The 18,015-nt window shown below is 57.3% G+C and overlaps 3 protein-coding genes across 9 annotated transcripts in view; 1 reads left to right on the plus strand and 2 right to left on the minus strand.

The window, feature by feature from the left end:
* The window catches only part of ADORA1 (adenosine A1 receptor), a 37,914-nt gene extending 33,058 nt beyond the window's left edge, over positions 1-4,856 (minus strand). Inside the window, exon 1 of one of the 2 annotated variants that reach the window (XR_013997879.1) lies at positions 4,744-4,856. The gene's annotated coding sequence lies outside the window, so the exon portion shown is untranslated. The remainder of the gene's footprint in view (positions 1-4,743) is intronic. The other variant, XM_081124153.1, reaches the window with a different exon arrangement.
* Positions 4,857-8,113: 3,257 nt separating this feature from the next.
* MYOG (myogenin) lies at positions 8,114-10,671 on the plus strand. The gene is made up of 3 exons (XM_081124154.1): positions 8,114-8,656; positions 9,227-9,308; positions 9,865-10,671. The coding sequence occupies exons 1-3, from the start codon at positions 8,186-8,188 to the stop codon at positions 9,984-9,986; spliced, it is 675 nt and encodes a 224-aa protein (XP_080980280.1). The 5' UTR covers positions 8,114-8,185; the 3' UTR covers positions 9,987-10,671.
* A 599-nt stretch (positions 10,672-11,270) lies between these two features.
* The window catches only part of PPFIA4 (PTPRF interacting protein alpha 4), a 33,420-nt gene continuing 26,675 nt past the window's right edge, over positions 11,271-18,015 (minus strand). For 2 of the 6 annotated variants that reach the window (XM_081124140.1, XM_081124138.1), the window contains exons 27-29: positions 16,668-16,736; positions 14,548-14,689; positions 11,271-14,089 (exon numbers count right to left, since the gene is read on the minus strand). In XM_081124140.1, coding sequence (XP_080980266.1) covers positions 14,040-14,089; positions 14,548-14,689; positions 16,668-16,736 — 261 coding nt within the window. In that variant the 3' untranslated portion in view covers positions 11,271-14,039. Of the gene's footprint in view, positions 14,410-14,547; positions 14,690-16,667; positions 16,737-18,015 lie in introns of all 6 variants that reach the window. The other 4 variants (XM_081124141.1, XM_081124139.1, XM_081124137.1 and 1 more) reach the window with 3 other exon arrangements.

Below are 18,015 nucleotides of genomic sequence, written 5' to 3' on the forward strand. Positions count from 1 at the left end.
GGCTTTGCTGACAATGGATGGGGCAGGGTAGAGACTGAGGCCTCCTCAAGGACTCCTGGATGCTGGTTTGGGTGGGGGGGTCACTGTTGAAAGGTTGTGGAACCCATCCTCCAGGCTGGGTGGGAAGCCCTCCGGAGAATCACTGCTCTCAGGCAATAATGGTCCCTCTAGTCATAACAGCTGACTGGGTGCCAGGCACTAAGCTAAGTATAGTATTTTCCTATTTGCAGAATGAGAAATTGAGGCCTGGAGGGTAAGTAACCAACCTCAAGTCTCACAGCTATAAGTGGCTGCTCTGCCCTGGAGGTTGGTAGCCAAGGGCAGAGCAGCCTCTGCCTGTCCCCTGGCTTGTGTGGGAGGGAGGGGAGGCCCGGGGCCTAGACATCCCCACTTTCACATCAGCCCTGAGCCACAGAAGCCTGGGCAGTGAGCTTTGATGGGGGTGGGGAAGGGGCAGGGAGCTCGCCAGCCTGGGAGAGGTGCCAGGGAGGCTCCAGAAAATGTGCACACACATGTGTGTGACTGTGTGTGCATGTGTGTGTGTGCATGTGAATGTGCACATACACACAAGTGATCCTCCAGGTGAAGGCAGTGTGATGATACGTAGAGGGGCTTAAATACTTTGGAAATGAATGTTTCCTGGCTCTGAGGATAGGCAGGTGGCTGGAGTCCAGGACGGCTCATTGACTCTGCCATCTGCCCCCGCAGGTAAGTGGCCCCCTGCTCTCCCATTCTTGGTCTCTGCCCTTGGTCTGAGGTTCTCCCAGCTCTGCTCATTGTGCATCTATGATTTCACGGCAGCCCGCAGTATCAGGAGGGGGGCTTGGAATGTCTGAGGTCAGAAGTCAAGCTCTTGACTACCAACCTCCAGGGCAGAGCAGCCAGTGAGAGCAGAGCACAAGGAAGACATCAGGGGAACCGTCTGCTTGTGTGGCAGGGATGAGGTGCCATGAGCACTGCAGATCATGCCAACACCTACTCTCAGGCTCCAGGCAATGCTCCAGGCTCTCCCGCCCGCGGGTAGATGGAATATTCCTAAATCCACCACTCCAGGAGGGAGGCTGCCCATCTCAAAATAAACAGAGCCCCCAGTGGCCCGATGCGGCTCACCCAGTCCCCTGGAGGGCCACGTGTCCCGCCTCCCATCTCTATTTTACAACTCCATGCTCCTTGGGACTACATCCCTCACCTTTGCCCAGTGGGTAACACCAACGTTGGCAGAACCAGGAATTCACTGCAAGTCACAGAGTACGTGAGCTGTGATGTTCAGGTCACCCAAGAAGGAGAGATGGTCCTGCACCCTCACTCTGCAGAGCAGGGACTGGCTTTGATGAGCTGCTCTGTCTTTCAGTTCAGCTGATCAGTGAGTATCCAGTGAGCATACCATGTGCACTTGCTGAGTGCCTGCTGCATACACGCTAGAGAGGAGCTGGTCCCCGCTGCTGCCCAAGGCCTGATTTCAGTAGTAATCTCAGTGGACAAGACTGTTCCCTGGTGCTAATCCACCTCCTGTTAGTACGTGAGCAAATTTCTCAGCCGTGACTCCCAGTCTAAAAACTGAGGAACAATACCCCCCCCCCGCCCCCCGAGTCACTGAACAGTTCACGTGTGTGGAGCGCTTATCATAGTGCCTGGTAAACAGGAAGCTCCTAAATGGCGACGTCACCTTGGATGATGACCTGGTCACATTGCCCCCTAGTCGATCTTGCCCTGGGCCCAGGGGGCATCCTCAGGCCTTCCAGCCCCACCGGGGACGCTGCAGGCAGAATCCAGCCGGCTCTGGGTTCGGGAATCTGAGAAGACACTGCTCCTTGCCTGGACCAGGAAGTAGGGGAGCCTCACTAGCCAGCAAAGGAAACAGTCACTTTCAGAAACGAGGTCAGAGCCAAGAAAGATGAGGCACAAGCAGGTGCCTGGAGACGTGGGAAGCCAGACACTGGGCTGTGGAAGCAGCTCTAAGGAAAGACTCGGTGGGGAGGACTGATGAGCGAGGCAGGGGCCTGAGCCTCAGCCTGTCCAGTCCCCTGACCCTCCTCCCAAAGCCTCGACTTCCCCAACTGCAAGGGCAGAAAGGTTGAGGGGAGGTAGGGCTGTGTCTCCACCGTTGTGGGGGGCACAATGAGGGTGAGCCTGGGAGCTGGTAAGCGTTGGGGCTGTGCGGGTCTGAGGAATGTCGGGAACAGAAATGGCTGGTGGAGAAAAGTTCCTGGGGCTGGGCAGCCTGTCCCGAACCCCACCCCTGCCACCAGGAGGCCATCTGCTGGCCCAAGCCCCTGAGAAGAAGGGATTGGGGGCAACACAGCTCAGGGAGAACACCCCGGGCACCAGGGCCCTGAGGGTGGAATGCGGCATCCCCACCGCCCGCTATGCGGGGAACGCAGCAGATGGACTTGCTCTGACTCCCAGGAACATTTGTTTCCGTGTCTCACACCCACTCAGTAGAGAGGATCTGAGGGGCCCGGGGACAGACAAACAACAGAAAAGCCTGGGAAGGGCAGGGAAGCCAGGCCAGGCGTGACAGAGTGGGTGATGGCTGCAGTCATCAACAGACATACTTGATTCCAGAGCCTGCAGGACATGGAAGCGAGCCGTCCACCATAACCTTGGGCCTGTGATCTGCAGTTCAGGGCGAGAGTACAGGCGTGGGAGCCATCCACACACCACAGCACAAGCAGCTAACCTCTACCAGCATCGCACACAGAGGAGGGAGCCCTAGGTCAGAGAATGGTTACCCGGGGGGCTGCAGAGGAGACGTCTAAGAAGAGAGGTCCCTCTTAAAGGGCAGGCGGAGAAGCTCGTGAGGAGGAAGAGGGGGGAGGGAGACACGAGAGAAGAAAACCCAAGGAGGAGCCAGGAGATTGGGGGTCGTGGGAGCTGGGAGAGCAGAGCTTCAGGGGACTGTGGCCAACAGCGATGAGCAGTACAGAGCAATCCAGTGAGATGGAAACTGTCGCCTGGAGCTGGCACCTGCTGAGGTGTCCGGTGTCTCAGGGAAGGTGGAAGGCACTGAGTAGACAGTGAGTGTAAGGTCCCATCCCAGAAACTTGGTGACGAAGGAGAGGCTGTGACAGAGCCTTAGCTGAGGGCAGCGTGGAAGAGGGGGGGTTTTGCTGAGAGTGACTTCAGCATGTTTCTGCTCAGGGGAAAGGCCAGCAGAGACAGAGAAGTAGAGATATTTGGGGAAAAGAGAGACGTGGGATAAAGTCCTTCAAGAAGACAAGAGGAGCTCCAAGTCCCTACAGTTAACAGGCAACAGAACTAGTGGCTGACAGGGAAACACTGTTTATCATCCCATTTTAAAGACAGAAAAGTAGAACCCAGAGGGGAAGAGACTTGTCTCAAGCCACACAGCCTGTGACTTGGCAGAGCTGGTCCTGTGCTTCACAGGCAGCCCCTGCCTTTCCATCCCAGGAAGGTCCCCTGTACCAGTCTAGAGCACAGGCCAGCCCTGAGGAGCCCAGGAGAAGCTGGACATCCAAGTTCCCAAGAGGGGAATGCAGGGAGGGTCCCACAGCACATTCTGGGAAGGGGTGGCTATGGGAGAGGCACTGGGGAGGAGAAGACAGAGCCAGGAGAAAAGCAAAGGCATCTCCACCCAGGCGGCAGCTGCTCCCAAATATGTCACAACTTGTCAAAGAGGCAGAAATAGAAGCTGTCCAGGGGGTGGAAGGGGGTGGTGTGGCCTCTCAGGCTTCTGGACCCATGAGGAGGGCAGAATGGGGCGGCTGGAAGGGAGGGCAGGAGGGGGAGGAGTCCAGACGTAAGCAGGACAGATAGATGCCAGGTCTAGGTGGGTTGGAATGGGTCCAGAGAGCCATCGGTGGCATTTTAGAGAGACTGAGTGTGGGAGCAGATGTAGCAACGGGAAAGGAAGAGACACCGATGGACATGGTCCATTCCTCAGGGCAAGGCCTGGCTCAAAGGGCTCTCAGAACAGTTCTCCTACCCGACCCCATGAGCACCTGCAGGCCCACGTGCTGAGATGGAACAAGAATGCCATCTTTCAAGGGGCCATTTGGGTCACTCAGTCCAGCACCCTGATATACACACGGGGAGACCGTAAACCAGAGAGGAGAAAGGGCAGCAACGCGCCTGGCTCCTGACCCAGGGTTCTTTCCTCCACTGGCCTTAACTTCCCCCTCTTGGGCGCTGAAGGCCCGGCTCAGGAACTACTCATAAGAAGTCCTCACCCACACTTCCAAAGGCCAGGTTCTCACTGCCACGCACACTGCTGAGCCCCATCGGGTTATTTTTAAACCCAGCTCTGTGCTTTGTGACCACCAGTCACCTCCCCAGACCCCCCACTCCGCAAGGACCTTCCTCTCTGGCTCCGGCTCCAGGCCTCACCTTCGCCCAGGCAGAGGCCAGAGATTCCTGGTGAGTGAGCCTGGCTCTGGGCTGCAGATTCCAGGCAGGGAGGGATTTCCCAGTGGCTATCTGATGCTTGTCCTCAGTGGAGACAATGTGGGACCTCCAGGCCCCTGCCCTCACTGCTCCTCACCCCCCCACCCTCCCACCCCCCACCCCCGTGCCAGTTCCCATTTGCCTCCAAACTCTCCTATCTCAAGCCCTCAGGCTCCCATCTCCCCAGCCCATGCCCCTTAGCCCTCGTGTATCTTCTTTCCATGTCTCCATCACTACTTCTCTGATGTCTCCCTGAATTCTCCATTCGAAGCCTAGAGCACCTCCAAATCCCTAGGGCCTCCCACCTGTGCCCGAGCCCACTGGGAAGCATGTACTCACTGTGAGAGCCCGGCCTTCTCCACCTGTAAGCCTCGGGGAGGAGAGGAGGTACCTGACGCAGCCCCAAGGCCTGAGCTCAGGCACCAAGAGCCAGCACCCCTCACCTTTCTGACACTAGTACTCTGTGTACCCTTGGGCGAGTCAATTTCCTTCTCTGGGCCTGTTTCCAGTGTGTAGGAGGAAGGAGGTGGACTGCTGACCTTCAAGGTGCCTCCCAGCTCAGGCTTTCTGATTCTGTGATCTGTTCCCACTGAAAAGCTACTGCTCCACAGAGAGTTGATGCTGGTTTGCATCCATTGTCCTGGCTTCTGGGGTCTGTGGGAGCATTTTCCTGCCACCCCAGCCATGGACTCAGCCCAGAGAACGGAGCTCAGGCATGTTTGCAGAAGCCAGAGGCTCTCACCCTTCCAGACCCTCCCCCTGATTCCCAGCACGTGAGACTCTGGACTGGAAACCTGCCTGGACGTTAGCCAAGCAACCTGGCAACCCAAGTCCGCCCACCTGAGAGGTGGCTGGGACTGGAGGTGCTGGGAGTCAGAGAGCCGGGTATGGGTGAGCAGTAGACAGGGAGGAAGGAGTGGGGAGCAGATGAAGAAGATTCCTGAGACCATGCAAACACGGTCAGCCCAGCATGCAAATAGCCAAGCTGGGATAGTGGGGCGGGGGCTAAGGGCTTCCTCTGGAGGGGCCAGGACTGCTGGAGCAGGAGGCTCCTTGGGGCAGGGGCCTGTGGGCCCAGGCCAGTAGGGTGGGGATTAGGGCCTGACGCCCTGCTGTCAGGTCGCAGCTGATGGATCTTCGCTGCTGGGAGCACAAAGACTGCTCTGTGGTGGCCCCAATGTGTTCCTGTCCATCAGAGGGCAGCTTTCAGGGCGGGGTGGGGGGACAGACCAGGGTGCACAGGGGAGGAAGGCCAGGCCTCCAGGTGCCGCTTCTCCACAGCTCGGCTCTGAGACGAGTAAGGTGGGTAAAGGGACAGTCCTCCATCAGCGTGCTGAGGTCAGAGACACTGCGCTGCCCTGTCTTCTGAGTCCTGGGAGGGCCTGTGCCCGGAGCAGGGTCGTGACAAGGTCCCCAGGCCACTTACTCAGACACGCATACTCACCTACAGATGGAGTCTCCGAAATGCAGACGCACAAGGTCACCCTGACCCCAGGAAATTGAGTCTGCAGGTCAGGAGGGAAGGACAGGCCCTTCCCTTTTCTGGGTCACATCACACTTCTGTGTTATCACCGAACACTTTCTACCTTGGTGAGAAAGCTGCTCAGCTTCCTTACCCAACTGTGTGTTGCAGGCATATTTATGTCTTGCTCACACCACTGACCCTGGCACCCAACACACGGTGGGCAAGACTTGTTTCTTGACTGAAAGTGTTGAATAAAATATACATCACACGCAGGTGGGGCCAGGTTTTCCCTCCCCCATCTCCGCTGTTCTGGTTCCCTGGAGACCATGAGGACAGCCAGGGAAACAGACTCAGGGAGAGGCCAGGTGTGGAGGAGAGGTGCCTCCACCGGCCAGGTGCCCTTTCAGTACAACAACCACTCACCTGCCTCACACACGCGCATACACACACCATCCTTTTGCCAGCTGACACACCTGTCCTCACCCGGTCGACACGTCCTCCTGCCTCTGAGTGGGCTGTTCTGCACGCAGGATCTCGGCACCTTGCTCCTGAAGGACTGTCGGGTCTTACGCGTGGTGACTCCTCCATGCCCAGCTGGGCACCCCCCGACCTCTGCAAGCCTATGTGGAACCCTGAACTCCACCCAAACCCATCCACCCTTCCCCATCCCTCCTCCTCTCTTCCGGACCCTGTGTGACCTCCTGACCCAGCGGTGCTCTGCCCCTCACGCAGATCCTACGAACTCCTGACACGCCTCTTTGATGAACCCGCTCATTTGCCAGGGATGGCAGCCCCCACAGAACTAAAATAACTTTCTCGCATTTTAACTTAACATTCACGCTTGTGTCCAGGCTCACCAACTAGACAGTGAGATCCTGGAAATCCTCACAAAACAAGCCCAGTTCTCCTGCTCCCATTTTTAGAGGATGTGGACACGCTGTTTGGGGGCAGATTGGATCCCAAAAGGACAAAATGATGCAATTTCTAGGTTTCCATAGTAACTGCAGCATCACTCCTATGCTCAGGGCTCATAGGACTAAAGTATAAACTGAGGCAAAGTTTTCTTTTTTTCCTTTTTGGGGTGTGTGCGTGTTAGAAACATTCTTCCTCTGTCCAGCTGGTTGGGCAGAGCAGGGCTTCGAGCCCCCAGCCCCCACCAATCGTTTTCTCTCTCACTTACTAGAGAGGTCAGGAGCCTGTGCTGACCTCTCTGCTCCCCCTCAGCATGCTGGGGTCTTACTGGGGTCTCATCTCTGTTCCCTACCCCAAGGGACACCAGCATTTTCCTGGCTCCTCCCCACAGACGAGGAGAGGAAGGGAAGCAGGGTCCTTCAAGCTGCATTCGCATCTCCCTGTGACAACTTCTCAAAGTCCCCACACAGTTTCTCTTCCTCTGTTGTCCTCATCACTGTGTGGGACTGAGCATGAGTCTCATCTGTCAGAGAGGAGGGATCAGACTTAGTCCACACAGCACCAAGCCAGGTGGTGAGGGAGAGGGGAGATTTAAACTGCGTGGAAGGGCTCTGTTCTCACTGGCTTTCCACGGTGGGGATGGAGGCCACGTGACCAGCGCATTCAGGACTTCCACTGACCCCTGCCAAAAAGAGAAACAAGACCCCAAAATTCCTCTTTCCTCAATTTATCCCCAGTCACATGAGCCCTAAGAGACACGATGTCAGAGCTGCTATGGAAACCCAGGAGGGGAAGCCACTTATTCCGAGTTTCGGCCCTTCTTGTCCCCGGACACTGAGCTCCCATGCCTGCCCTGCCCGAGCAGCAGCCTTGCCCTCCGGGAGGGAGTCTCATCTGGCTGATGAGTGGCTTAGAGTGCTGTCAGGAAGCGGAGGGGTGAATTAAATGACGTGAGACCCCCTTCCAGCCGAAACCCACCCACAACTTCACTTCTTTAGGACTAGCAAAGAGAGAGCAGGCAGGCCCCCCGCCAGGAGTAATTGAAAGGAGCAGATGAGAATGTGTGTCCCCCCACCTCCCCTGCCTGCCCCATGGGGGCTGCGGAGAAATGAAAACTAATCGAATTACACCCGTGGCCTCCCTCCCGGGGCACAGGAGCTGATGGCCAGGGCAGGCAGGCTGGGTGGGTGGGTGGAGGCCAGGCAGAGGGGGGTTCACGTCTAATCCGCTGTGAACGTCTTGATGTGCAGCAACAGCTTAGAGGGGGCTCAGGTTTCCGTGGCGTTGGCTATATTTATCTCTGGTTCCATGCCAGCGGGGAGGGTTTAAATGGCACCCAGCAGTTGGCGTGAGGGGCTGCAGGAGCTTGGGGGCTGGTGGCAGGAACAAGCCTCTTCCGACCCCATGGAGCTGTATGAGACGCCCCCCTACTTCTACCAGGAGCCCCACTTCTACGACGGGGAGAACTACCTGCCCGTCCATCTCCAAGGCTTTGAGCCGCCAGGCTACGAGCGGACTGAGCTCAGCCTGAGCCCCGAGGCCCGGGGGCCCCTCGAAGACAAGGGGCTGGGGACCCCCGAGCATTGCCCGGGCCAGTGCCTGCCCTGGGCGTGTAAGGTGTGCAAGAGGAAGTCGGTGTCCGTGGACCGGCGGCGGGCGGCCACCCTGAGAGAGAAGCGCAGGCTGAAGAAAGTGAACGAGGCCTTCGAGGCCCTGAAGAGGAGCACCCTGCTGAACCCCAACCAGCGGCTGCCCAAGGTGGAGATTCTGCGCAGTGCCATTCAGTACATTGAGCGCCTGCAGGCCCTGCTCAGCTCCCTCAACCAGGAGGAGCGGGGTTTGCGCTACCGCGGCGGGGGCGGTCCCCAAGCAGGGGTAAGTGGTTGCCCCAACCTGCCCCGGGGAAGGAGGCACAGCCTCAGCCCCCCACATGGGGCTCATCTGACAGTCCTCTGTCAGAGCTGGGCTGTCCAGCTGACCCCCATGTCTCAGGGTCCTTTCCAGACAGGACAATGACTTTGGGAGGACAAGCAGAGATGGAGGGGTGGGCAGAGGACAGAAGGAGGGGTCAAGGAGCAAGTCTAGAGCTAGCTGGCTGCAGTGCCTGGGGATGGGGCCCAAGAGCAGGGCCAAGCACAGGGGTGAGGACAGCTCTGCCCCCTACCTGGAACCCCAGCACCTGCACAGAGAGGCCCTGGTTGGACCGGACACCCTGATCCCAGACACTCCTTTAAGCTGTTGAAAGCCAGGAAAGGCCTGGAAACCAGGGATCTAAGGCCAGGTGGAGGCAGGGAAGGGGCTAATTGGCTAATTGTGAAGTTCCCTGATGGAGGTGACCTGGGCTAGGGGGCTGTAGCCTTGGCACAGGAGCTTCTGCCAATGGGACTGGACAGAGGACACCACCTGGAATGGCTGTGCCTGACCTTGGGCCTCGGCATCTTGCAGGTACCCAGTGAATGCAGCTCCCACAGCGCCTCCTGCAGTCCAGAGTGGGGCAGCGCCCTGGAGTTCGGCCCCAACCCAGCGGGTGAGTGAGATGGGACCCTGATCAGCTTGGCTCAAATCCCTCAGCCTGTGTCCAGCCCAGGTGGCCCCTCTTACCTTATTCCCTGCCCCTGGCTTCTTCCCTTGGCCTCTGAAGGGACCTACTGAACCCAGGGTCCCAGTGGGGGACTGGGAGCCCTGTGCCTCCCTGAAGCCTTGACCTGTTAAAAAGGCCCCAGCCTCCTGCAACTCCCAGCTGGTACCTGGTGCCTATTGCCTGACCTTCTCCAAGGGGAGGAGACTGTCCCTGTCCCAGGGGTCCCTGGGGGTCACTGAGTCAGTGCTGCTTAACTGACCAGCAAGGGCAGGTCCATCTCCCAGGACACGCCATCACGGCTCCACCTACCTCCACCCCCACCGCAGTCGGAAGAGCTGCTTCCAGCCCCAGCCCCACGAGCAAGTTCACAGAGGAGGCACACACATCACGCACGCGCTGTGGGGATGGGCAGTAGAACTCCTAACCTTTGCTCACCCAGCTGGCCTGGGTCTTGAGACACCCGGTATAGCCCAGGTAACACCCTCCCACCTCCTCCCCACAGACCATCTGCTCACAGCTGACCCTACGGACACCCACAACCTGCACTCGCTCACCTCCATCGTGGACAGCATCACCATGGAGGACGTCTCTGTGGCCTTCCCAGATGAAACCATGCCCAACTGAGGCTGTCTGCCGGGCCGGCGTCCAGGGGGCCCACAGGCTGTCCACAGATGCCGCCACTTCTGCAGAGGGCCCGCCTAAGCCAGGCTGTCCTGATTCCAGAAAGCCAGCCTGTCCCCCTCCTCACCCGTAGGTTAATCCAGCACCCAGAGAGGGAATGGGTGCTCTCATTTAGCTGACTGCTCAGAGCACAGGCCATCCCCGTTCCAGGGAGATAAAGCAGGGGACCAGAGCACCCCGCGTGTGCCCCGGCTCAGGGGCAAACTCAGGAGCCTCCCTTTGATTATAGCGCAGCCTTCAACTCCACCCTGAACTTCCTGTCCGTGTCTCCTCCTGATGCCAGTGGCCGGGCTGGGCCCGCCCTAAACTGGGAGAGAAGAAAGGGACAGTCCTCTGTTCCCAAGTCCCTGGGGGGCCAAGATTCTGCAGTGAATACTGGGAACCTTCCAGTGGGTTTATGTTTTGTTTGTTTTGTGTGTTGTTTGTGAAGCTGCCATCTGACCAAGTGTCCTGAGCAAAGTTGCCAGGGACAGGCAGGGGTGGGGGGCAGGGGCTCTTGGGGTGATTTCCTTTGATAACTAAAGCATCGTGTGGTTTTGCTATTGTTTTGTAATTTTTTGCTAACTTATTTGGATTTCCTTTTTTAAAAAATGAATAAAGACTGGGTGCTAGATGTCCGTGATGATGCAGACAGAGGGGTGCTTGCTGCTCCTCCCCCTCCCCCTCAGTCCATACACCCCCAGGGATGGGCTTCCAAGGCCCTGCTGCTGGTGGTCACCAGGCCCTGAGACCCCTGCTCTTTCTGCTACTTCAGAGGAAGCCAGGTCTGGTCCACAGGCCAGGTGCAAGGCACCCTGCTGAGGGTCCATCACCCTCTGATTCATGACACTGGGCACTCACTTGACATCCCACCAGGTCCTCGGATTAACTGAGCACATGCCTGGCACAGGGGCGCAGCTGGAATGCGTGGGCTTCCCTCCCTAATCCCTACCTCTCCTCTGGTGTAACTGTCCCAGGAGCACGTAGGGAAGTGGGAAATGACCAAATCAGGCTGACCGGAGTCAGACACTGTCTGTCCACCACAGCCCTCCATTCACCAGGCAGAAGGGGATTGTGCCCCAGTCTGCAGCTCAGAGGATGAAGGAGATGCAGCTGGGGGGCAGGGGTGGGGGCTCACCAAGAGCAACGAAAGGAGATGCAGAGGCTGCTGCTTTCCGAGGATTCTAGACATCACCTGAGGGTCAGCTGGGGAGGCATCAGGAGCTAGAATTTCAGTGGACCACGAGCACACACTAAAAACTTTATTAATTCCAACTGTTTCAGGTTAAGTGTCTGATTTATTGCAAATTTCAGAATCATTACATGCAGCCCCCAGGGTTTCCCCAGAAACTCTGCATAAAACAAGGAGGCCCCACTCTGGGGCTCAGGCCCGGTGGGGAGAGCGTCAGGGCTGGGCCTGCTGGGAATCACAGGTGGGCCGACCTGCCCTGCCCTGCATGTGGGGTTTTCTTCTGCGTTTGCATCACAGTGTTTCCAGCCTGACCTTCTGGGAAGGGCTGAAGGGAACACCTGGGCCATTTCCAAGACTCGGCCTCCCTGACTCACTGGCCTTTGGGGTAAGGAGGGTCTCCTCCGGCCCTTAAGGAGCTGGTAGGTTCTGGGGCTGCTGGATGCATTTTTACATCATTCCTCTTCAGTTACCATGTCAGTTGGAAACTGAAGTTCATTTTCATAACCTGCTAAGAATGAACAGTCCTGAGCAACGGCTATCAGGGTTGGTGGTGCCAGCTATGGCCCGGTGGCCACTGCCTACATATTTGCTTCCCACCAGGAGAAAGGAGCTGCTGGGCTCCACAGGTGAGGGCAGGCTCTGCCAGCTTCAGCTGTCACCGAAGCCCAGGGACTTTCCTAAACTAATGAAAGCTTAGCCTCCACAATTGCATTACAGATAAGGGTTAATGAATAATGAGAGTGGTTCTTTAGGGAAATCAGCTTAAGTTCTGGCCTCCAGTGGAAGCTCCTACAATAGACCAAACTGGGTTAATCAAACATTGCCAAATAGTAGCCTTTGGGGAATCAGGCTGGAAGGAAAAATAATTACTGGGAAGGGGAGGTATCAGCCCCTCCTCCCCCACCCCTGGGGCACCAGCAACCCAAACAGTCATCTCCCTCAAGCCTGTGGTTATGTGAGCAAACAGAAGGTTCCCAGCTACTAGTTCTTACAGCTCTGATCCTCACTTCCCAGGTTACCGCCCTTAGGACTGGGGAGGAACATGGACACGTCAGCTGAGCTCCAAGTTGAAAAGGACCAGAGCCATTTTTAAGTTGTCTTAAAACCAGGCTGTTTATTGGTGCGCGCTCGTGCACGTGCACACACACACACACACGCACACACACACGCACACGCACACACACGCACACACACGCACACACACCCTCCTGATACCCTGAGCCCGCACAGCTCTGAGCAGGGGCCTGATAAGACACAGGAGACTGGTGAGGGGTTCAGGCCACTGGTGACTCTGCAAATACATAGACTGACCAAGGCAGTGGTCTAGTCTGGTCAACAGACAACAGCCTCCCGTCACTGACCAGAGGTCTCTCTCCTTCATCACCTCCCTGAAATATTCCAAGATGCCCTGAAGGGACCTGCGTCCCACCAGCTGCTGCTTACTAGCCCATCAGGTCCCCTGACAGAGTAATATGGCCTTGTGGTCCCCAATTCCACCAACCTAGGGGTGTGGGGTTTCTCCATTACCTCATGTCCATCACCCAGGGACAGGGGCTTTCTCTCCCCATCCCACTCATCTCTGCAGTGGCTGATGCACAGGGAGGGCAGGGCATGTGGGGAGCCACCCAGCCCAGCACGGGGACCTCTCCTCTGCTGAGAGGTGGCCCAGGCACTGAGCCCTGGCACTGCCCCACCGGCTAGCCCAGCCTCACTCAAACCCAGGTCTATAAGGTTACAAATCAGCCACTCAGACACCTTCAGGGAAGTGTGGCCCCTGCACACACCTGCCTCCACTCTCACTTGGATGAAGCCCTGGGTTCCTGAACTCCAGTCCCAAGTACTGTCAGGCACCTCGGCAGCGTGAGGAATGGGTGAGGAAGAGGGTTTCCGGGGAGTGACCTTTCTACCAAACCTGATACTGAGGTCAATGAATATTCAACCCACCATCAGGAGCACTGCTACAGGCTGGAATTACTACAGAATGGGCCAAGGGGGCAGGGTGCGGGGAGCAGAGCTGGCAGTGCCTGGTTGCTTAGCTCTGTTCTGCCCAGAGCTAAGGGCCACAGACTCCATCCCCTCAGACCAGCAGCAGCTCCATCCCACACTAGGCCAGAGACATCCCCACGCCCTTTACGGGAGAGGCCAACACAGATCTCTGGCTCTTCTCCCGCTGGCCAGCCTGCACCTCACTGAGTGGGGGGCTGAGAGTTTCCCCACTGGACCCTTGGCCCAAACCTCAGGGGCCCATTTCTCTCAGATTCTTCTCAATTTCACACTTGGAATTCAGCTTAAGCCAGGGCCTGGGACCTCCTCCCATCTTCACCATCCCAGGAGGACAGGCCTTCTGCAGCCCTTCAGCCCGCAGGTCATCCTGGAGGCAGAAGCCACAGATGTCCAGCCATTTGGGCACAGCCAGGACAGGGACAGGGACCAGAAGGCCAAACAGCCCAAATTCGGCAGGGTCCGAAGTGCCCTTTTCTTGCCAAGGCTGTCCCAGCCCTGGGCAGTGTCCTGGTCTCCCATGGAGGTCGGAGGTCAAAGTCCAGACCAGGCCAGGACCAGGAAGGAGGTGAAGTCACACCTGCCAGGGCTCCGTCTTCTGCCTCCTGCAGAATCTGCACAACTGCAGGAGGACCAGCCACATCCACAGGAAACGACAAAGAATATGTGGGGGACTGGGGGAGTGGACTCCCAAGTGGGTGGGCAAATATATTCTGAGATCCAGGAAAACTGGAGAGTCACCGAGGAGGCTGGGAGCCATGGGAGGAAGGGGTTGAGCAGGAGGGGTCCGGGCTGGCGGGAGCCTGTGGAACCCTGGGGCCTGGCTAGTCCCGGAAGGCAGAGAGCATGTGTCCATAGAGATAGTGGGAGTGAGCTGAGAGAGGGAGAGGGAGAGAGAGAGAAAGAAAGAAAGAGAGAGACAGGCGTTGGCAGTGAGCAGAGTCAGTGCCCTGAGGCGGGAGAGCAGGGTTGCAGGGTACTGGCTAGCAAGCATGAGCACCAGGCCAGATGCAGCAGAGCGGGGCCAGAGCCAGCCAGGAGGAGCAGGGAGGCTGCAGGGAGGGCTCAGGGCTGGGCCTGGCCCACTTACCCACCGCCACGGGCACACTAGCCAGACCCCAGACCCGGGGAGGGGTCAGCAGGAGTAGGTCCGCACCGTGGAGGTCTCTGGTCTCTGCGCCCCGGCTGTCCGGGCTGGGAGAAGTCAGCAGCCCGGAGAACACACAGGGCGGCGGTTAGTGTGAGCGCTCACGCTTGGGCTGCCACGGCCACAGCCACAGCAGGGTCAGTGCAGCGTCAGGGGGCAAGCTGGGTGTCCAGCCCGTCACTCACCTTCAGGCGCGATCTTCTTCGGAGGGGCTAGTGGAGGCTGCAGGGACCCCAGGGTGGACACGCTGAGCATGCCCCCCGAGAGGTCCCGCGGCCGGAAGCGCTTCCTCCAGGAGGGTGCACGGCGGAACACCTTGTCCTCCCCCTGCAGTGGGGACACAGGAAATGCCACCTCCACTCCCTGCCCGGGCGGACAGTCACGGCTGGTTCTAGCGGGTGGCTGCCTTGCAACTGAAAGTCTCTGTCTCTCGGAGGGAGGGGCCCCTCTGATGGGATCTGTCGCCATCACGCAGTTGAACCATCTCCCTGCCCACCCCAGTCACCTCAAACTGGGCTTGGAACACCCCATGACCTTTCAAGTGTGCCTCCCGTCCGTGTCACCCGTGGACGTGGTCGCCAGGCAGCCCCCACCCCACCCCTCCCTTCTGAGACCTCAGGAGGGTCAGGAGTCAGACCTGGCTTCTGAGTGACCCTGAGCTGCCTGTTTCCTTGTCTCTCAAGCAGGAGTAACAATCCACTCTCCCCAGACTGCCCACCCAACGGGATCAGGGACACTGAGTAACGGATCAGGCAGCGAGGCAGTGAAAGGCAGGCTCCTAAGGATGGGTGGGAAGCCCTGCTCTGCCCTCCCCAACACCAGCCTCTTCTCCAAAATAACCACCTCTGCCAAAGGGTACCGGGGAGGTAACCCCAGGATGCCCCTGTGCACAGAGCCCAATGTCCTCCGCCCTGTGCTGCCACCATGTGTCACCTCAACAACCCACTCAGCCCCTCCTAGGGTCTGTTGTTTACACCCCAAGTGGGCCAAATGCCCCATTCGTTCTTAGCACCACATGCCTCTGTCTCAGCCCTGGGCCTAGTAGCATTTTCACATGTACTTCTGAGACTATATCATTAACCTCTCCCTGCTTTCAAATTCTTTATTCCATGGGACAGAGACTGATCTTTCGATCAGTGCCTCCCTGGCCCCCGCTCGTGCCCAGGACACTGCAGGCACTCAGTAAGTACTGTTGAGTGAACAGATGGCAGCTGGCTTCCTGTGTAGGCGTCCCATCCCTGAGTTAATTTTCCTGTCATTTCTGTGCCCTTTACCGAGCCCACAGCCTTGCTCCCCCATCTCGTTTCCACCTTAAGCCAACCTTAAGGATTCCATATTCCTCCCGTCCCCTAGAGTCTCATGCTCTCCCCGCGGCACTGCTCATTTCCTGAGTCCTGCTCTCCCGGCAGGTGGAGAATTGGATGCAGCCTTCTAGGGCCTTGGAGCCTGAGAGGGGAAACTGAGAACCAGAATTAATGGAGAGAACAGTTGCCGAGATGCTCCAGGTTGCTGCTGATGGACCTCTCCTGTGCCCACGACCACCAGTACCACCATCTACTCTAAGCAGTGAGAACCAGTCCTCTTCAGCCCCACCCAGATGCATCCCAGAGACCCATGGAGCTGCCACCTGACGTCACCCACTTAGCAGCTCTGGGCAGACAGGTGCACACACTTCTGGAGGCGTGGGATGCAGGGGAGAGCTCAGCCCTGCTCTGCCACAACTCGCCTGTCAGGTACGGTCATGACCCCAGGTGTGTGGGGTGAACAGGAGGGCTCACAGTGCAGGGCACTGGGGAGATTAGATCTCTGAGAGTGGTGTCCGACAGTCTACCTCCTCGACTGGAACACACACACACACACGTATACTACACATATGTGTGGATATACGTGTTTGTTAACAACACACTCCAAATTCCAGGGTACCCCGTGCAGAAAAGCCCTCCACAAGTCAGTCCTGGTGTCTCACATGTCCTGTCTGCTGAGGCAGAGCGGTCACCCCACACAGGCCGGTTTAGCCCAAAGAAGAAGGAAGCACTAAGGTGGCTCAGAGGCCAGCAGTCCAGCATCGGGGGCCTGCTGCACGAAGCACAGTGAAGACGGAGGACCCACAGTCCGGGGTCTTCCGTAACTTGTCCGGAACCAAGAAGCTAAGGCAGACCTGATAGGCAAGGGCACATGAGGTTGGGGACAGGAAAGTGAGCTGTCCTCAGGGACCTGGTGGGGTGGCACGTCAGGCGTCTCTGATGGGCATTAAGAACCAACAATGACCCAATCCCAAGGCCCCTAGTTCATGGCAGGCACTCACATCATCCAGCTTCCGGTCTGTGCCCAAGGCCAGCAGGTTGTTGAACTCTCTCTCCATCACCTGGCGTGCCTGGAGACCACAGGTAAGGGGAGGGGGGGGCTGCAGTTAGTGGGCTTTGTGCCCTCTGTCTGTCACCTGCTTCCTAGGGGTTCAAGTCCAAGGGCAGACATGGGGTTTCAGGGCATTTAACCCACTAACTGACCCGCCCCTTCACACAAACCTCAGTGTCCTCTTATAAGTCAAATGACTTGTGAGCCGGGGCTCTTTCCTAGAGAGCAAATTAGAAAACTAACTTTTTTAAAAGTATGGTCACAGGACAAATAGAAGGACAGGCTTCACTTATTGGGGAAAAACCCACATTTTATATTAAGTGAAAACCATGCCTTTCGGGGGGACGGGATAAATGAGCATGTAGGCCATGGGTAGTAAGGATTTAACTTATTTAGGTTAAGGGAATATATTTCACAAGGCCCCACATCAAAAACTTAACTTGGGAAGGTGGCTCAGTCATAGGTTTGGTGGCCCTGGGCTGATCTCTGCGAGTCTTGGGAAATGCCAGAAATAAGCAAGTTTTCAAAAATGCCACTAGATATTATAACCATTTTTAACAAAGGATTCCTACTGGTTTGGATCCCACCTCCCCAATAGCTGAGCCATGACAGCGTCAGGAGAGTAAGAAGGCTGAGCACAGGCTGGACCCTGCTCCTGCTCTCGGGTGAATCCCGTCCACAAAAAGGGGTGATGCAGAGACGAGAAACCACAGGTGGAGAACTCAGGTGAAAACCATCACCACATTGTTCAGGGAAGACTGGGAACGTAAGACTTTTCTAAGTGACTGGGAGGGACGGCCCTCTCCTCTGGGCAACAACCGTGAGAACCACACTCAAACTGGAAACATCTCACAAGATTGTGGGAAGGGAGCTGCAGACCAGGCCGGAGGTGAGCAAATAGAGAAAAAACACATCTCGGGGGAAATCCAAGCTCTCCTTAGAGAACAAGGGGTCTGCGCTATCCACTGTGACTGCAGAGAGCCTAGTGGACACCCTAGCCCCGTGTGCTGCCATCACCCCCAAAAGGCGACCCCCTACCCAGAATTCCAAGACAATAGAGCCCTCCCCTCACACCAGCCAAAACACATCTGCTGCCAGAATGGCTCGTGCGGCTCTGGGGCTCTGGGGCTGAATTTCAAGAGACCTGACAGCTGCACTCTGTCCAGACAAGGGCGGCTAAAGTGATCAGGGCAGGAGGGAGCCTATATGAGGAAAGGCTAAAGGAATTTAGAGTCCACAGAGACAAGGACTTGGGGCCAGAGGCAACACAACCGGAGTTATGAAATCACAAAAGCTGA

The sequence above is a fragment of the Miniopterus schreibersii genome (genome assembly GCF_964146895.1).
Source record: "Miniopterus schreibersii genome assembly, chromosome: 21".
NCBI classification, from domain to species: domain Eukaryota; kingdom Metazoa; phylum Chordata; class Mammalia; order Chiroptera; family Miniopteridae; genus Miniopterus; species Miniopterus schreibersii.

Coding starts and splice junctions, on each gene's coding strand:
- MYOG (XM_081124154.1), top strand. CDS start 8,186: ATGGAGCTGTATGAGACGCCCCCCTACTTCTACCAGGAGCCCCACTTC. Junction 8,657..9,226: donor GGGGCGGTCCCCAAGCAGGG/GTAAGTGGTTGC, acceptor GGCATCTTGCAG/GTACCCAGTGAATGCAGCTC. Junction 9,309..9,864: donor GTTCGGCCCCAACCCAGCGG/GTGAGTGAGATG, acceptor TCCTCCCCACAG/ACCATCTGCTCACAGCTGAC.